Here is a 19907-nt window from a genome sequence, read left to right on the forward strand (position 1 = left end):
ACATTGCGTTCATCGTCAGGTTTAAAAAATTAAATGAAATCATTTACAAAGTATATAAACTTGTCTTTGACTATAATTCTAAGAAATGAGGTAAAGTAACATCGAGTTTTTGAAATTATTTACAGTTAAAATCACCTTTACAACATTTTATTTACACTTATTACACTAAATTCAATTCATTTTTTATTCCGGATTTTATGAAAATCCCGGGTATAATGCTTTCTATTCCTGAAAAGGGATTTTTACTTTCATTCCTATCAGTTTTTATTTTTTACCTTTTGGGACAAAATTTCGAATTAACATGTACCAGAATATTTTTTTGAAATTCAAAAGTCAAATTTTTGTATTTGAACTAGTACTTCAATGTCAATTCCCGCCCCCGATACTTATCGCGCGTATTTAATTGCGGTTTCAGTTTTTTGATGTAGATCGCTTCTATCGTCATTAGTTTTTCAACTCCGCAACATGCATCAAGAATCTACCATTTTACGTTATGCTTTGTACCACAACATTCAACAAGGTGTTGTCCAACAGGGAAATCCTTCTTTTGAAGCTCTGAAACTCTAGTGGTAACATGTCGGCTGGTTTGGCCAACATAGATGGAACTGCATCCATTACATGCAACTTTATATACCACATGGGATTTCAGATTCTTATCAAGAGGTGATTTCAGGGTGGACAAGCAAGTTCTTAGCTTTCTTGTTGTGAAAATGATATGAATATCACACAATTTTTTCAGTCTGCTTGCAAAATTTTGCGTGATATTTCCTCTGTATTGAACAAAAAACCTAGGTTTAGGCTCCCTATTGTTAAGACTTTTAACTTTTTTAAGATGCTGTTCATTTTGGGGTGGTTTTGCTGTGACCTTTTCCTTCATGACTATTTTCTCCAACGTCTCATTAACAATACTGGAGGACCACTCCGTTGGTTATTGAATTTCAGTCGAGATCTTTTTATTTTTCTTAAGAGCTACATCAATGGATTTCCAGTCACTGGTAGCATTAAAAATCCTATGCACAGTCCCTTGAATCACATTTCTCTTATGTTGTAACGGCGCACAGCTACGGAAATTTAAGATTATGCCCGTATCAATTGATTTTTATTTCAATGACAGCTGTATTTTCTATCTTCGTTTAGGTTTATGTTTAGATCTAGGAATGCCAGGTCTCCACTTCCGTTTGGTGTCTCAAGTGTGAATTGTAAGTTCTTGTGAAGAGAATTTGCATACTCAAGGTAATCTAGAGGGTTCCTCTTTACCGTGCACACTATGTCATCTACATACCTCTTGAATAGTTTCAACTCCAGTGTGTCCTCTTTTCTACCTTTTTCTGCACAATAGGAACAGATCCAAACAATTTCCTGCGTGGTCTATATTCTGTGTCAGTGATACCTTGGCATTTTGCATGAAACCAGTTTTTGCATGATTCGCACTCGACTCCTTTCCCTCGGAAAGTAACGCGTCGGTTACAGTCAATGCATATCACCTTTGTGTCAGGAGTTTTGATCTCCCTTCCCTCTTTTGGTTTCTGCAAAAATTTTTCAAAGGATTTGATCCACAAATTTGCCAAAATTACCGCCAGCGAAGCACCCATTGCTAAACCGTCCGATTGAGTGTACCACATTTTATTACACTTAAAGTGAACATTCACAACGGATAGTCTCAAAATGCTCTTCATAGCTGACCTCGGAATCTCAGGTACCTCGTCACTGGAGTACAGTTCTTTAAGCGCAATTTCAAATGCCTCCTCAACCGGTACATTGGTGATAAGTTTTTTACATCGAGAGACAGCACTAGCTCATCTTCATCCAATTTGGTAGCCTCTAGAGCTGCTCTGGCATCTTTCGAGTTAGTCTCAATTTTTGCACCTGTTAACTTCTCGAAAAAGGGAGAGAGAAATTTATTGAGGTTCTCTTAACTGCTACCGGGTATTGACAGAACAGGCCGAATCGGCGTACCAATTTTATGTACCTTAGCACGTCCATAAAGCCTGGCCGGTTGCAATCCAGTTGTCCTGAGCCTGTGATAAATCTTCTCACTTATGAAGAGCCTTTTGAGACCAGCCGTAACGAATGTTCACTTTAAGTGTAATAAAATGTGGTACACTCAATCGGACGGTTGAGGAGGCAATTGAAATTGCGATTAAAGAATTGTTTTCCAGTGACGAGGTACCTGAGATTCCGAGGTCAGCTATGAAGAGCCTTGTTTTATTAATTGATGCAAACTGCTATTTATCAGTTTTTCAGTTCTTATTGTTAGATCATCACTTTCTCCATAGCTTATCCGAGTATTTTGTCTGTTTCATAACACAAAAACCGCAACCTTTATCAAAAGGTACAGCTAGTAATTTTTGATCTTTCATAAGATCATTAGCTTTTTTAACCCCTCTATCCATTGGTGCCTCACGTATATTCTTGGCGTACCATTTGGCAGACGATTCTATTTCACATAACTTTTCACCATGAGTGTTGTTCTCTTTAACTCCCGAACTAATTTGTCTACATCCGGAAGGAAGTGTACTTCATTAAATTTTTCCCAGACTGGATGCTTTGGACCTAACGATAAAACGTCCAGGACAAATTTCGGCAGTTCAACACCGTCCAGTATAACAACATTATTATTGTTACATCTCACATATTGAGATCCATTCCGCAAAGGCCTGTCTTGTCTCTCAGACAGCTTCGCTAACTTGTCATTAAGTCTTTTACTAGTCAATTCGGAATGATCTCTCATTTCTTTTCTAATGCTGTACACAATTGAAGGTAATAATTCTTTTCTGACCTCTTTCCTGAGAATGCCCCTATCCTCTCCAAGTTTTTCCTCGAACAATCTACGGCCTTGTTCCGCACGACTTATTTAAGAGCTTAATCTGAAAGCTGTGCACCGCTCAATCTGAAAAACTTCGTTTTCGGGAATTCGAAACCTCAAAAAATCCGGAATGATATCTTTGTTTTAGGAATTGTTTTAAGCAGTTGTTGTGCCTGAGAATGTACCTGAGCCGTGGTTGTGGTAGAATTTCGCACATCACGCAAGCTCGCTCAAGGACAGGGGGCAATGAAGCCCTATTGTTCAGGAGCTACACTCTCGTTTTGTGCTCTTTCTACCAGTCGTACCTTTGCTCTCGCCCTCCTCTGTCGTTTTCCGAGGTTCTTCCCTTTTCTTTTTTGAGCAGAGCTTTCAAGTTTCCTTGGTGGCGCAGGACAATGTCCAATGATTTGATCTCACGTGCCGGTTCCTGGTGGAGCATGCAGTCCACCAGCTGTGTTCTCCCCTTCCGTTTCGATATCAGGTGCTTTGTCACCCTCAGAACCAGTATCCCAGTGCTCAACAACTCTTTGAAAATATCAGGGGTTCCCGTGCGCTGACAGTATACCAGCGCTTTAAACTTGTTGTTATTCGTGATCAAGTAGTTTGTTAGCTCTTGTACACTACTTGGTCTGTAGTTATTCGATTTGTGGCTTGAGATACTGTTGATAATTAGATCATGCCAAATAACAATGTCGGTCCTTGTGCTCAATCTGCCCTTGACCAGAAGATTCTGTGCGTTTTTCAACCGGTTTTTTGTATTGGGGTTGAAAGAAAGTCCAGGTACTGTTGTTATTTTTGGTCAGGAAAACTTAAATTGAATAACTAAAACAAACGTTTTATTACACTAAAATCAATTCATTTTTTATTCAGGATTTTATGAAAATCCCGGGTATAAAGCTTTCTATTCCTGAAAAGGGATTTTTACTTTCATTCCTATCTGTTTTTATTTTTTACTTTTTGGGGTTGACAAAATATCGAATTAACATGTACCAGTATATTTTTTCAATTTCAAAAGACAATTTTTTGTATTTGAACTAGTACTTCAATGTCAATTCCCGCCCCCGATACTCATCGCTCGTATTTAATTGCAGTTTCAGTTTTTTTATGTAGATCGCGTCTATCGTAACATAAATGCTCAAAAATAAATGCTCTTTGCTCCTCAACTGATTGGATTTTTCTGTTTCATTCATATATGCAGTATTTATCAGCAGTTTTTTTGGCATTCCAACCAGCGATATTTTCATTCATTTTTGATTTTACTGTCAACCAGTTGCTGTATCTCGTCTGATCCTCTAACATTTTTTACGTCCACCAGCAAAGTGCTAGGCCACTTTTCGTTCATACATCGAACTGTCAAACTTCAAAACTTTTTTGCTGCGCTGGCTCCTTCTTTGGTAAGCCAGTTTTGGCCAATTGATCTTTTGACTTCTGACTATGTCTCTTTTCATTTCTCGAGAAAAAAAGAGGCTCGAGATTTTTTAATTGTTTTTACGTTTCTTCCCTGTTTACTGTAAGCACGCTTAAAATTAGTAAAAGGTTTATTTTCCCAGTCGTTTTGATAGTTGCAAAAGCTGCAGATAAGAGGAGCTATTTTTGAACTTATGTAATCTCTTTTACAACTCAAAGAGTTCGAATTGATTTGAGGTGCTGTCTTTTGATAAGATCTGTTTAATCACTTTGTTGAAAATCAAAATGCAGTGATCAAACGAAAATTGAAGTAAAGATATTAATCACGTCAATGTAGTAATTAGAGCGAAAAGAGCGATTAATTTTAAGATGTGTAACTTTTCATTCTGATTAACTGTTAGCGTCTGTGGAAACGTTTTTGAACCCTCTTTTTGAAAACGTATTTTGGTTTTTGCGTTTTTTACGTGTCTTGGTTTTTGAAAAACAAAATAAATCAAATGTTTTTTATTAACACATTGTCCTGCATTCCTTTATATATGCTAAATAAGTCTTGTGGGTAAGCAAAATGGTTGGAAAAAATGCATCAAATATGTGTGTCATCAAAACAAGAGTTCGAGTTACAATTACAGTTTGAGTTGATGAATTTAGCTGTTGAATTTTTTGACAAAGAATTAAAAATAGGTATTGTTCATGCTTGTACATCATGATGCAACTTGAAATATTGAAAAAAACTAGAATGGTGTCAAATGTAGTAACAAATGTTGAACCAATTAAAATCTACAACACCCATATTTTTTAATGCTTAAGTAAGCATCAAAAATTAATATTCAACAACAGAGCTCTATTTCTGATAAAAGCAAATTTAAATGCGCTAGTCAATTCTTTTGATGGTTAATTTTAATCTTTTAAGCAAATAGGCTGAATCCTTCTTTCGTTTTTTTTTATGTGAACAAAAAACTTTAATATGTGTTTCACAGGTTACAGACAAAAAAACACCCCTACCCCTAGAATAGATCAGATTTGAAGTTTGCATATATTTCACTTGCACGTCAAATCAGTTGTCATACATTTTTTCCCAAGCAGGTAGGAGTTCTTGTTGCATCTATAGAAAACTTGACTGAAAAACGGATATTCGATAATATGATTTTTTATTCTGTTAAGTATGTTTTCTGCTCGCATTTCTAAATGTAGCATTCACCAAAAATAGGATCACGGTTTTCAAATTACCCTCACATTTTCAAGGAGTTGAACTAATTAATCGACCAAAACCATATTAATAAAAAACAGGAACAGGAATTTAGCACAGGTGAATTTATATCTAGCCACTAGAACAAACTTTATCTGTCAAATAAGATATCTCACAAAGTACAAAGTTTTGAAAGCAACGATTTGACGCCTTATACCGACAGTTATCTAGCAGTTTTATAAACGGTCTGAATTGGGCTGCCAAAAGAAGTTCTGGGTGTTCATTAGAGGATACCTAAATTTTAACACCTGTGTTATTCATGTTGTTTTTTGAGAAAAAAAATTAAAGAAGCTCCCGGCCATAGAAAACATATTTCTCGAGGAAACAATCTGATATAATTTATCACTTATTGTGCTGCATTTCAAACAAATTTTGTACATATTTCAGCACTTTAGGAAACATCAAATAGACAGTTAGGTAACATTTATCCCTGAAACTGTTTTGCATTGGCTGTCAGCGCACTTGTCAGCGCAATTGCGTCAATGTAAGAAAGAGAGCAGAAAAACAATTAAATTTAAGATGTAAAATTTTTCATTCTCATATAATTTTAGCTTCTGAGCAAACGGTTTCTGAACAAACTTCTCGGTTTTCGAGAGTGAGAATTGTTCTCGCAAAGTAATTTGACTTCTGTTTTCGCTTTTTTGTCTCTTTTCAATTTAAACTGAATGATATCAAAAGTGATAAATGTGTTTTATGTCACAATTACTGAATTTTAATGTTGTTGTTTTTTTTTGTAAATTAGTCTCAATAATTTCAATTTCAATGAACTTTCTCCGGAGTCATAATTGAACATATTTCGGCATTGTTTTTCTGTTTATTACATTTTTATTTTGAATGCTTTTATGTTTCGAACTTTGGCCCCTTTATTTATTGATTTGTCAGAAATTGATTTTTCGTTGAGTCTGAAAATGAACAGGGGGAAACGACCTTTGAAAATCCATGAAAACATCCGCTATTTGATTTTAGCCTTTGCCTGACAATTTTTCGACTTTGGATTAGACGAATTTATTTCAATTTCGCAATATTTAGTGACTTGTTTTTTTCCTTCGAGGCAGCAACATTTCGGAAGTAGCCCTCTTTCTCAATGTTTTTTTTGTACCTTGTCTTTCACGCAAGTAAATGCGCAAAGTTACTGCATGTTTGTTTTGTAGGTTCTGACGACGCGTATTATGTACACTTCATTAAAATATTGTAGTTGATTTGATGGTTTAGACGTTGTAGCTGAGAGAAAAAAAAATTGGAAGTTTTTTAAAAGATTTTTTTGTTCACTTTTGTTTCGTATTTCATGTCTCGTCTTTTCTAATTTGTCGCCAAATTATGTTTTTCTTAAAATTTTGATGGCCATATGACATCATAGTCATTTCAAAATAGTTTTTGTTCATTCCGTCATGCAGTTTATAGACTGAGTTGTCTGTGTGTGAGTACAATTCACATTAGCCCAATTTTGATTCCAGAGAACATTATTGGTCTGAGACGATGCAATTAACTCACTTTCGAAATAACTTTTCATCTCTCTGAACTTAAGTTTTTTAAATTTCAATGCGAGCTGTTGATGTCAAAATTCGAGCAGCTATCTCAATATAATTGATTTTTTAGAACAATTTTACAGCTAATTAATAAGTCTTAATAAATTGAAGACGTCATCACTAATAAAAGAATCAATTTTTCTTTGTTTTTTAGGTTTCATTCTTTTCAGTGGCATTTTTAGTACAAAGTTCTACAAAACTGTTTAAGTTATTTTCTGGCAATCTGCGAGATAACTTTTTATATTAATAATTAATAAAAGATGAGTCGAACTTCGGAAAGATTCTCAAAATTTATTACTCGAGGAAAAAATGAATTGATTGTTTTTGGTTACTTAATTGTTCCTTAAAAAAGCTATTTCTTTGGTTGGAATACCACAGCTGGGGACAATCCCCCTTGTGTTCTACTGGTGTACCCAATTTTCACCTGTGAAAATTTCAATTGGGATTTCATCTGTATATATAGTGACAAAATTTACGTAGCTATATATTTTGACTTTTCATCGAGATCCTTGCATTTCTCGCGGATTTTCCAATAATCTCTTCTTTACAATTATCAGGACATTAAGTTCTTATTTCCCACACACCCCAAGTTTTTTTTTTAATTTCGTATTTTTCAGCAGAATTCTGAGATAAATTTTGTACACTCGGTGATTTACTTCCGTATATTTCACTATTTCCACACAATTTACTTAAAATTCAATCAACAACTCAACAGAACAAGCTTCTGTTCTTTCAGCCATTTTTTCAAACTGCAAAGGATTTGGTTTGTTTTGTAGCGCTGATTTCTAGCACTCGATGCGGAGAAATGCTAACCTTTTTTAGGAATCAAAGACGCGTCATGGTGATCTAATGTTAATGCTCTTTGAAAGTTGATGACTTTTCTTCTTATAGAACACAATGTCAGATGCCCCTAAGGAAAAATGTTTTGTTCAATCTCCTGAACAAAATCGACAGCAGAGATTGATTTTAGAGAAATTTTTGTTCACGCTATGTTCTGAGAGAGAGAGAAACGAAGAAGTAAACAAATTGAGCATGTTTTTTGAATCAAGTGCAGCAATTTGAAAATAATTATGTTAAGTTTTAACCCTATGTAAGTCCAAACGACTTTTTCTATAATTTGCAACAAGTAAGTGTATGCCTGCAACTTTTTGGACCAAATTAGGCAACTTTAAATTTTACGATGAGATTTTGAAGTATTGGTACAGTCCATAGAAAACTTCCTGATAACATTCTTTCTAGTAGTTTATATTTTTTTTCAATTGATCAGAATCACTTTTAATTTGCTTTTGTTTAAGAAAAATGGTTAAATTAAGTCAATTTTTGTACTGTTTTGTCTTTTTGATGTAATTACCCCCATTTATTATGACATTCTGTCAATCTTGAAAACATTTTGTGTGAACAATTCTCAATCAGATTTTTTCTATGCGTTGTTTTAGTAAACGTAGACAGAGAAACGTTTTGTGTGCAAGAATTTATTTAAAAAAAAGATGTAGTTTTTTTTTCAGTCAAATTTGCTTCCTTTTTGCCCTATTGGGTTTTTAATTTTCCCAATTGCGTTGAGGCTATGCCAATTTTCAACACATGAAAATGTAATTTTATTGATAGAGTTTGACAATCACTACAACTGTGGATTTCAACTGTTTCAGATCTTATACCGTTTTTGAAAAAATACCAACATCTACTCTTCTCGATTTTCTGAGCCTTCTATTAACCATGAACATTTGTTGACCGTTGTGTGGCTGCCATAACTTTTTGTTTACCTCATCCTTTTTCTTGTTTCTGTTAGGCAGACGGTTAAAGTTAACAACTCCAAACAATTTATTAAAACTTGTGATTGTTCTAATATTTTTGTGAAGATTTCAATGTTTTGTCATAAAAAGGAATTATCCATCTTATTATCAAATTGGTATGGGCTAAAATTGGATTACCATTTTCTACAAAATTAAATTTTTTCAACAGCTGAGTGTATTTCAAAAACAGTGAAAAAATTTAATTAAACAATTTTTGGATTTTGGTGAAACCTCATTTTTGCGTTTTACCTTACACGAGATTAGCAACTTCAGGTGCGTAATTAAATCCCGTTTTTGGTGTCACTGTTGATTTCCATGTTTGGAATTGTCACGTTGATATTCAAACTAAAAAGTACTTTCATCAAGAAGGCGCCTCATTGCTTTATTCGAACTATTAAAAGAAAAACGAGTCAAGGTACATAAATTCCCCCTTATTTAATGAAAAAAGCAGTGGCAAAAACCGTAAAATTGCAATCACCAGTTATTCTTTCTCATTACACAAAAATGATTTTTGACTGTTAAACTGTTATGCGTTATCCAAGTCATGAGTTTTTTTCATTGTTTGAAGAAAGGTTCTTTTTTACTTCTGGAAAGTGTGACGTGTAATCGCAGTCCTAGTTTTTTTTTAAAGTTTGAAGAATGGTTCTTTTTGCTTGTGTAAGTGTGATGAGTAAGGGAAGTGGCCAAATTTTGTTTTCAAAAAAGAGTTTGTGTAGTTTGTGTGATCATGACGCGTAATCGCAGACACAGTTTTCAAAAAACTATGAGTTTTTGTTAAATTTGTACGTTAAATAATTAAGATCGACAAGACTACTGGGTAACTGCTTCCCAAATTTCAACGCAGGCTTTAAAATGGCGCAACAGAAACTCATATCAAATCTTAATAACTTTCTAAAATTCTTATAAACAGTTGAGCCGTTTTTTCGAATGTTTAGCACTTTTCTTGGGTTCAGGAGATATCATTTGCTCATCAGCTGTTTTGCCCTCACTATAACGTCGATATTTGTCTTTCTGTTTGTCTCTCTTTGTTGGTTTTTTACACCGTTCCGAGTTCGCTAAACTGATTGACGTTTTGAATATACGTATCATTGTTGTTTCGTTTTACTAGCGCTGAAGCAGCGCAATCTTTTGTGGAAGTGATAAAATCTTGTTCGTTGGCTTGCTATCTTAACTCTGCTTCAAATGCTTCTAGCACCAAAATTTGTGATTTTTGCCGAAAAAACTAAATTATAATTGACTGAGTCAAATTGAATATCAGTAGCTGCTCCTGGTAATATTTGACCAGCCCTATTCCGTTCTTCCACACGAATGATTCCCTCAAAACGTATTTTAGACTCAGTTTTAGTTGTTGTGTTATTAGTTGTAAGGCGTAATCTGGATAATGAGAATTACAGTGGCCTCCTGTGGTGCTATAATTGAACCTATTTAATGGTTTCTGCATAATGATTCCGATTTTGTGGATAGCTAATGGTTTTCAGGACATTATTTTTTTGTTTTTTGAAAATATAATTTTTTTAGCTTTTCGATTTTGTCTTTTTTATCTACTTGCTACCTAGCCTCATTAAAGGCAGGTCCCATATCTTGTTTGGGGAATTAGAAGTTCATTTGTTTAAATTAGTTTTTAGTTGTGGTTTTTAAAAAATATATTCATTGAATTTTGGTCGAAATTAATGTTCGATTTCGTTATTTGATTTCTTTTTATTTGTCTTGTCTCGTAATCTTGTTAATGAAAAAATTGATCTGCTCTCTAGTACGGCATTCTTTAGTTCGTTTAATGACTTGAGCTTAAAGCAATTTTTTATTCATACACCAATTACTTTTGAGATAACGGTAAATTTTTTGGAAGTTTTCTATCTCTTCCTCTTATGGAGGACAATTCAATCAAAATTTCGGATGAGCGAGGTTGGAACATTATGTGTGAACGCACATTAACTAGCCTCCTTGTTTACCTCTTCAACTTCCTTCTTCATTCAGACTTCAAAAAATAAATAATTGGTACTTAAGGTACATTTCTCCAATTGAGGAGGTCAAATTACTGCCGTGAATCAAGTTCGTACTTTCCAACGTTTTGATTGGCGTTCTATAATTTCAGTAAAATTAAAAATCTGATCAAAGTATATTTAACGACTTCTTGTAATGTTTTCAAGTTTTATCCCTTCTTGTAGTGTTCTTGTTGATAATTTCCTGAATTACGGTCTTGTGGTATTTTTCTGCTTACCAACACGATCAATGCTTTCGCAGTAACAACTTAAGCAGTCTGTTTCACAATGTTTCTTAATGACACGAATGACTGTTGCCAATTTTCAAACTCTCATGTTATGTAAGTGTTGGTAAGTGATTTTAAGTCTAGAAGCAGCACTGCATTGCTGTCTTCCCAGGTTTAGACCTCGAGCTAAAATGTTCTTCCTGGACCCAAAAAATACATTTGCACTGAAAATTGGCCTTTGCTTATAACGTAGTCAACGGGTTTTACCATTCGAAATTCTCAATGTTTCTCATGTTTTCTCAAAAAATGAACTGTGCTGTTATAAATATATTTGAAAAAACAAATTTTTGAACCAAATGAACTAAATCATAACACTTTAAACTCATTGCTGATGAAATGTCAATTTTTAGAGCTCTGTTAACTAGTTGAGTTCAGCCAAACAAATTCGCTATATTGGTTAATTTCGATAACTAATTTATCTTAAGAATTCAATAATTCTTAAGATTTTTTGGCGAAATTCCACCTGTTCTTCGAAGGTGGACGGCCTCTTGCTACGCTATTTTGGTGTTGATGGTAAGTGTTGCCCTTCTACAAAATGAATTTTAGAAAAGTTAACTGTTATTAATCCCACAAAAAGCGATCCTCGATTCATGAAAAGACAATGCTCGACCTATTAAAAGACTATTAAGCATGCTCGACCTTAATTTGCTATGAAAAGACCTTATCTGGACCATGAAAAGACTTTGCATCAACTTTATTTGTGAGTTGGACAGTGTATTTATAGTCAATATTGGACCCCCCTACTAGAATTATAAAGACTTGTTATAAGTCGAGGTGTAAACCTGGGTTCTTATTCTAAAATATTCTATTTTCAAAGCCAATGTTATGTTTCTTTCTGAATTTTTTTTCTATGGAAAAAGCAATTAACATGTTATTAGATATGATTACGTATCATGAACAAAACTTAAAAGAAACACAGATAATAGGAACACGGTATGTGTTTTAGATAAAAAATATAGATGTTTAAACTATTTAATTTGATAGAGTAATCAAGTTTGATACTATGGCGACTATTGTTTTTGAAAATGTCGACATGGATAGACGCAGACTGTACGCAAATTTTAGTCTTATTACACATCTAAGCTTATGCATTATTAGCAAATGAGTACAAATATAGTTAACATCCATATTTTCATAGCTCTAACAGGATGTAATTTTAGATATTCAGAATATAAAACTGCATCTCATTTGAATCAGTTTTCATAATTTAGTAACTGGCGTTTTAGTAACTGGACAGTGTTGAAGGATATGTCGCCATCCAGGGACGTATTCGATTTCACTAAAAAAGTTGTCCACCCTCCCAAAAGTGGCAGAGTGGAAATTACTGATTGGGATCCGATTCCACCTGACAAGAACGTGATCCGCGCGTTCAACTTCGACTTGAAACAGGAAACTTTTAAAACAACAGAGACACAACAAACTGATTCTTTGTTTTTCGCAAGTCTTTCTCAGATGAGTTGGTACTCAGCTGATGATTTTGTAGTTGTGCGATTCACTGTCGATGCTTCAACTCCTGGACAGATTTCTCTGATTGCCAAAGATTCAATGGTTGAGAAGATACTGAGAGAAGGTATCCGGGCAAATGGATCCGTCTTCAGTTTATTGGGTTGCAGCAATTCTCAGGTTCAGAAGAATGCCTTCTATTTCAAGCGGGGAAGTGTCAATGACAGTAAAACTTTGATTAAAAACTTTGTTGCAGATGACCTGAGTGGTAAAAGCGTGGCCAAAAGGACAAAATATGTTGGACTTCTCTTTACAAATTGCCAATACATTGTTAATCTTCCTGAAAATGTGAAAATTGTAAAAATTGAAGACGTAGATCGCGATAAGTTCAATTTCACTGACGGTTGTGGAACCATATCATGCGTATTAGCACATTGGATTGTTCAAAACAATCAGGGGCTTCTTCATAACTGGGCAGCCGAGCTCCCGAGTGTGTGGCAAGTTCGCTACTGCGGTCGGGGGATGATTTGCAAAGGGGTTTTGGTCGTGGACTACAGCGAGACTTCAGAAATGGTGATAAAAGTTCGTCCCTCAATGGTGAAACTTGCGTCAAATATCTCTGGATTTGTCGAGAGCAACCTACGTTGCAAACTTGGGATTGTGGCTGCGAGCAAAAAACAAATCGGTTGTCTTAACCAGCAAGTTGTTGCGTTACTCAGTGCGACGGTGCCAGTTAAAGATTTATTATCAATTCAAGAAGGTTACTTGAAAAATATGCAGAATGCCCGAAACTCTCCAAAAGCAGCGCTTCATGCTTGTGCGTTGAGGAACAAATCTGCTCTTTTTGAAGCCTTGCTTAAGAAAGACGATGAGCGCATAAGCGTTCCAGGAGCATTCAGTAGCATTTGCAGACCTATGATCCCTGGAAAGCGAGAAAAATTGAAAATTCCCTTGGCTCAGTCTCAGCTTCTAATGGGCGCTTCTTTCCCAGAGCTTCTACATGATATTTTGAAACCCGGAGAATGCGTCGTGTTGAGTGAAAACTCCTTCATTATAGGTCAAGTTGTGGTGTATCGAAGCCCATCTTATTACCCCGGAGATGTGCGGGTTCTGAAAGCTGTGGAGTTACCAGATGCTCACCCAGTGTCCTATTTGAGGAATGTCATCCTTTTCAGCACAAAGGGACCTCGACCTGATCCGGATATGATGAGTGGAGGGGACCTGGATGGAGATGCTTTCCTAGTAATTTGGGATAAAAGGATTACAAAGTTTGCTCCTAAATTGAGGAAAGTTGAGCCTCAGGACTATTCGGACGATAGCAAAAGTGGACAAGTTTGTAAAAATGGAGTTGGGGCAAACTGGAAAGAAGAAGAGGACTGGATTCACTACGTTGCGGTGTGGGAGAATTCAATCCTGGCTCAAATCAATTTTTGTTTCTTTCAACTGGCAGCAGAGAAGGGAATCAGTTCAAAAGAGTGTCGACAGCTTTCAAAGTTGTTCTCAAAAGCAGTTGACCAGACTCCCTCTGATTTACAGGAACTACAAGAACTGTTTACACAATGCGATGTTAGGAGGAAAAATGGTCCGTTCTTAATGAATAAAAAGAGTCAGCCGGTCTGGGAAGTGATGCTTTCGAAACAATCGCAACTGAATGAGGATTCGAAACCACCGTCGTTAGCTGATTGGCGGAATTTTTACTCCTTTCTCATTAGTGATAAAATTGTCAATGAGATGGATGTAATTTTAAATCATCAAGAACTTATCTCTGCTCTCGGTACAGAGGGTCTGGCAACGATAAAGGCCAAATGGACTACTCTAATAGACAAAACAACCCCAGAAGTGCCAATAGCTGAGCCCAAAAAAGTGCCAAAACCTAAAACAGAGGAATGTGCGTTTGACTGTGCTGATGAGAATTGCCCCAATAAACATGCCAAAGTGGATGAGTGGCACGAAAAGTGGTGTTCAAAAGTGAAGGAAGAATTAATTAAGTTCGTTAAAAGAGAGTTAGACAGTTCCCGCAAAGAGGCCATGGAAGCCATGATCAACATGACCAACTTTATTGACGAGCAGATTGAGGCGATCAGAACTGGTCAGCGAATGTGGGCACAACTCCAAACTGAAGATTCTCAAAAAAGTTTATTAGAAAAAGCCCTGGATCGGGTTAGAACAAGTGAAGTGAGCAAACAAATGAGCAAAGTTCGCCAAAATGCTGGAAAAGCTGTAAACAATCTGTTTCATTTGCACGTTGTCAAAGAAGCACAGTTTGAAGTTATTCAGAAGGAATTTAGAGGAGATCTTCAATTGCCCTCGGAACCTCCTGACGCCTATGACACTCATGATCTATGGCCTCGCTTCCCATTCGAGGATTTCGTCCATCTCAGAGATCGAATCTCGGCCAAGTATAAATTGATCTCGGATCCCGAAGTAGTGTTTGCGTCAAGTGACTGGTACAAAGATCTAACTGGTCAAATAGAATGTTCTCAACGCATAATTGGTAGATGCAAACATGAACTCACAGATTTCCGATTCAGGGAATCGGATGACGTAATAAAATGGGAAAAACTGAAACACGAACTCAAATGTCTCCGAATCAGCGAATCACCTATAAAGTCAACGTCTATTCCTGCAACTAAAAAGACAAAACAAAAGCAGACATCTTTCCTTCCTCTTATTCGTACAACAACTGTCAAGGTTAAATTAATGTTACCAATCGCGCATGAAATATCTCATTTAGAGGAAAAGATGACGCGTGAAATAAAATTTGAACTGCGTCACCACGAGAAAAAACTTTATGAAATGAAAGAACAACGTCGGAAGACCTTTCAAAATGCCATGCACAGTGAACTAATGTCACGTGTTTCTTCACGAACCGATAATGAACGACTGAAATGTTTTAACTTAGCTATCGGCGCAGCTTTGAACGAGGTCAACTATCGATATGATTTGTACGAACAGAGCAAAAATAACAGAATTAAGTTGAACATTGAACTTCAAATGTGCTTGAAGCGTGAAGTTAACCGATGCTCACAGGAACTGAGCGATCAAAAACTGCCCATATTTTCAAAAAGGTCTCAACTTATCGAGATTTTGAAAGTTAACAACGCGGTAGTGATAGTCGCCGAAACGGGAAGTGGCAAGAGCACCCAAGTGCCTCAATATCTGGCAGACGACTTGCACCTGGCTCTCAATCTGGAGGGAAAACGGTTTCCAAGGATAGCTTGCACTCAGCCACGGAGAGTTGCCGCAAAGTCGATTGCCAAAAGGGTCTCCCTCGAATATTCTGGAAGTGTTGAGGTGAAATCCGCGGAGTCACAAAAACAAAAGACAGTCCAGCTGGACAAGTCCAGTTACTGTAATGCAACCAACGCCTCAGTTGTAGCCTACCCACTTTACGCCTCCTCTGGGTCAGAGAAAAGAGCCCTGGATATCAGAGACCGCGTGGGCTGGTACAATGAACAGCCCAGTAACCTCGCAATGATTTCTGCAGAATCGAGATCGTCAATCAACGTTATTAACGACCAGAACGATTTAGAAACTGCTGGGGATCTCGGAGGTTGGGTGGGCTTCAAAGTGGGAAAAAGAGGTCAATCGGAGGAAGAGCAAAAACATTGTTACAAGTTCAGCTCCGGCACCAGAATTGAGTACATAACAGAAGGATCATTGCTGCAAATGCTGAAAAAACGCAATCTGAGAAACTCGGCCAACTACGATTGCGTCATTGTGGACGAAGCACATGAAAGAGGAAAGGACACGGACTTACTAATGGCATTCCTTAGGAAACAAATCTTAAGTGGGGAATGCCAGGTAAAGGTTGTGATAATGTCCGCTTCCATTGATGAGCAAATGTTTTCCCATTATTTTAACGACTGTCCCATTATGAAGTGCGAGGGACGAATGTTCAAAGTTGAGGAGAATTACAGAGCTCTTCCCGGAAACGAAAGCTTGGATGATCCGAAATCGATCAAAAGCAAGTTAATTGGTCATGCTGTTGATGTTTTGTTCACTGAAATTCAACCGAAGGCAGAAGGCGATGTTTTGGTTTTTCTCCCGGGCCAAAATGAAATAAATTCCGCAGTGGAAATGATCAAAGAGCGCGCGGAAAAAGAATACAATGGACGGAAACCACCAAAATTTGTTCGGAAAGTTGTCTGTTGTACAAACATAGCAGAAACGTCACTGACCATACCGGGAGTCAAATTTATAATCGATGCTTGTCTGATCAAAAAGATAATCTATGATCACCAGCTTCGAGTTTCAGAGCTCAAACTTTGTTTCAACTCGCAAGCATCTGCTAAACAACGCGCTGGTAGAGCTGGAAGAATCGAGGATGGATTTTGTTACCGTCTTTGCTCTAAGAATCGATTCAAAAAGTTCACAAAGTATGACGAACCAATTTTGAAACAATTCCCTATTGACGAGCTTTATCTTTACGCCATTGACTTGCTCGGATCTATCCAAAACTTGGAACTCATGAAAGACGCGCAACCTTCTCAAAAGAGCCTGAAAAGTGCCGAAGAGAGACTTCTCAATCTAGAGTTTCTTTCCAAAACTCCCCTACCGCAAGGTGGAATGTGGCAAATTTCAGATCTCGATCTTCTTTCAGGACCCACCCGCCCACAAACTGCACTATGTTACAAACCAAGTCCGGGATTAGATTCCGAAAGCCAAAAGACGCAGGTTACAATGTCCGAAGACGGCATTCTGGCACTAAATTTAATCGGTGATATTTCATTGGAAGACGTTCGAATGATTTTGGCGGCCAGTGAGTTAGGAGTTACGCGGCACGCTATCCAAATGGCTTCTTTATTACACAACAGACGGTATTTGGTTGTGAAAGACCCCAGTCAGAGACAAAAAGAACGCTTTGAGGAAAACACGGACGAGCTAGGTGATCCAATTACATGGATGCGTGTTTATAAACATTTTGAATGGATTGCCAAGAAAAACAGCGATGACCATGTCGAGAAATGGTGTCAGCAACTGGGGCTGAGAGGGAGCACTTTGCGACAAGTACAAAGGTTATACAAAATAACTACATATTAATCTCTCACTATGAACAAAAAATTAATTTCGTCTAATTGAAGTTGCACTCAAAAGTTCTCAGAGCAGGTGTTACTTTGAGACGAGTTTAAGTCTCGGTTAAAAATACACCGTCAAACCGTCAAAAAAGATTTTTAAGCGGTCTCATGTGTTTTGTAGAACGCGCTTAGGCTAACATTGTAAAAATATTCTCTTGAGAACAGCACCGCACAAATTTGTTTCACTTAAAACGAACGATTTCAAACTCGACTCATAGCAACTAAGAATAGAAACTACTACGATAAAATGAATGTTCCTTTAAACGAAATTACGATGTTCTAGAATTCAAAACTGTACATATCATTCTGTAAATAATCAACTGAACCAAATATGCGAGGGAAATTTTTAATTACTCTTGAACGCAGTTCATAGCAATTATTGTAAACGTGTGTGTCTTTTTTATGCAAATTTTTCGCTTGACAATTTTGCGCTTTTCTTCTAGAACATTCTTTGACTTCTCAAGTGACTTTTTCACGCTTTCGTTCTCCATTTTTGAGTGATCTCTAGTGCTCCGAAGTTGCTAATATAAAATTGTTTGCCACATAGAAAAATAAGTTACTTGTAGCGCATTGGTTAGTGCGGTTGGCAATGCATCGAGAGGTCAGTGGTTCGAATCCCGATGTGATCAAACTTTTTTGCACCCATAAAGGAAAATTGGTCTAGACTAAAGTCCATGAATTAAATTGCCTCGCCTGTCGTTCAACAGCAATTTTTCCGACATTTGTCGGTTTATGTTTTAATAAGGACGACTTGTCATTAAAACAAAAATAAAAATCTGGCAATAGTTTTCTTGTTTGTGTTTGTTCTGTGTTAGAAGCACAATCCCAAAACTGAGGGAACAATTGTGCAACCAAACAGCATATAAAACCTTTATATGGTATAGATTTAAAAAAACCCGATCGTGCGATATTGTGCGTAGGGCAGAACGGTTCAACATACGTCTCATGTTTGTCAAATATTTCTTTCGTCCGAAATGAAAAGCTCCTGGACAATCAGTTGTGCAAAAACAACCTTGATTTGCAAAGACTTAAAAACATACATTGTCAGTTATTTCCCAAAATTAAACAGCTTTGCACCAAAACTTATAGTCCAAGGACAATTTTGACGCACGGAAAACTTATTGAAAGAAACACAGACAGTAATTTGCGACAAAAATTGCTGCAATCAGTTGACATACTAGAAATAGAAAACAAATAAGTGATTGATTTGATTAGATCAAGAACTGAAAAAAACAAGAGGTTGAAATCACATTTATTAATATTCTTAATAGATATTTTTACTCTTCAATTTTTTTCGAGTTAAATCTGTGTCAACTACTAAAATTTTGTCAACCAAATTCGCTCAGGATTCAATTAAGAAGTTTTCTCTAAAAACATTACAGATTAGAATGAAGTCATCAAAAGAACAGTTGAAGGTTATGCAAAATATTGTTTGTCTCTTTAAATATCAAGTTTTTTTGAATCATGTATTAGGTGTCCTATTTTAAATACATTTTCTATTTTAGAATATTGTTTCAATTTGAATCAAATGAAACCAAAACGTCCTCCTTGTCTGTGTATATTTGACAGAGCGATGAAAAAAAGATGTTAAACCTTTTTAATGTCCTTCTTTCTCAAAGACTGAAGTTTTTGATTGATTAACATGAGTTAAAACAGACAGCTAATCAATATGGCAGAAGAATTAAAATCAAATTGGGTGACTAAAATTGATTTTTTTTCTGTTCCTCCCTAAAAGGTAACATATTCTGTTGTTTTTGAATGTCGTAAAAGAAATTCATATGTAATTTAGCTGTCAATTTACTTCCCAAAATCTTAAAACAAAGTAAAAAATATAAAATTAGGGTATTCTTTTGCCCAGAAATCTACCAGAAAATTTGAAATTATGCGCTCATAAAACTTATTATGATTTAAATATTTTAATGTTGTTCAGAGTAAAACAATAACTGAAATATTTCTTACGGTTTTTGTTGACTGCAATGAACATTGAACTAAAACCCCGTGTAAAAATTTTGTGACTGGAAGCATTAGGGACAATCAAATGAATGTACAAAAAAAGGTTCTCAAAAAATTACGTTTTCTGCTGTTTTTGCTATTAGGATCCCATTTTCATCCAGATTTAAGAATTCTCTATAAAAATGGTTTTCAAATGATCTAGGGAACGTCCATTATAGGTTGAGAGTAACTAATAATAGATATTTGTAAAAAAAAGTTTCAAGAGTTTTGGATCATTTTCTTAATTTACTCAAAAACGTTCTGATTGATTTATTTCGTTTAATTATTTTTCCCCGTTATCTAGAAAATTGTTTTGTATTTTGTTCGACTTGAAGATTATTTCATGTATTTGT

At 36.0% G+C, this 19907-nt stretch overlaps 1 protein-coding gene across 2 annotated transcripts in view; it reads left to right on the forward strand.

Annotated features, from left to right (window-relative positions):
• Positions 1–19907, forward strand: part of LOC142340929 (uncharacterized) — a 28397-nt gene that overhangs the window by 1380 nt on the left and 7110 nt on the right. For both annotated transcript variants that reach the window (XM_075391719.1, XM_075391710.1), the window contains exon 2: positions 12268–17502. In XM_075391719.1, the coding sequence (XP_075247834.1) occupies positions 12290–17502 (5213 nt within the window). In that variant the 5' untranslated portion in view covers positions 12268–12289. The remainder of the gene's footprint in view (positions 1–12267; positions 17503–19907) is intronic.

Source organism: Convolutriloba macropyga, chromosome 1, assembly GCF_964194025.1.
Source record: "Convolutriloba macropyga chromosome 1, txConMacr16.3, whole genome shotgun sequence".
NCBI classification, from domain to species: domain Eukaryota; kingdom Metazoa; phylum Xenacoelomorpha; order Acoela; family Convolutidae; genus Convolutriloba; species Convolutriloba macropyga.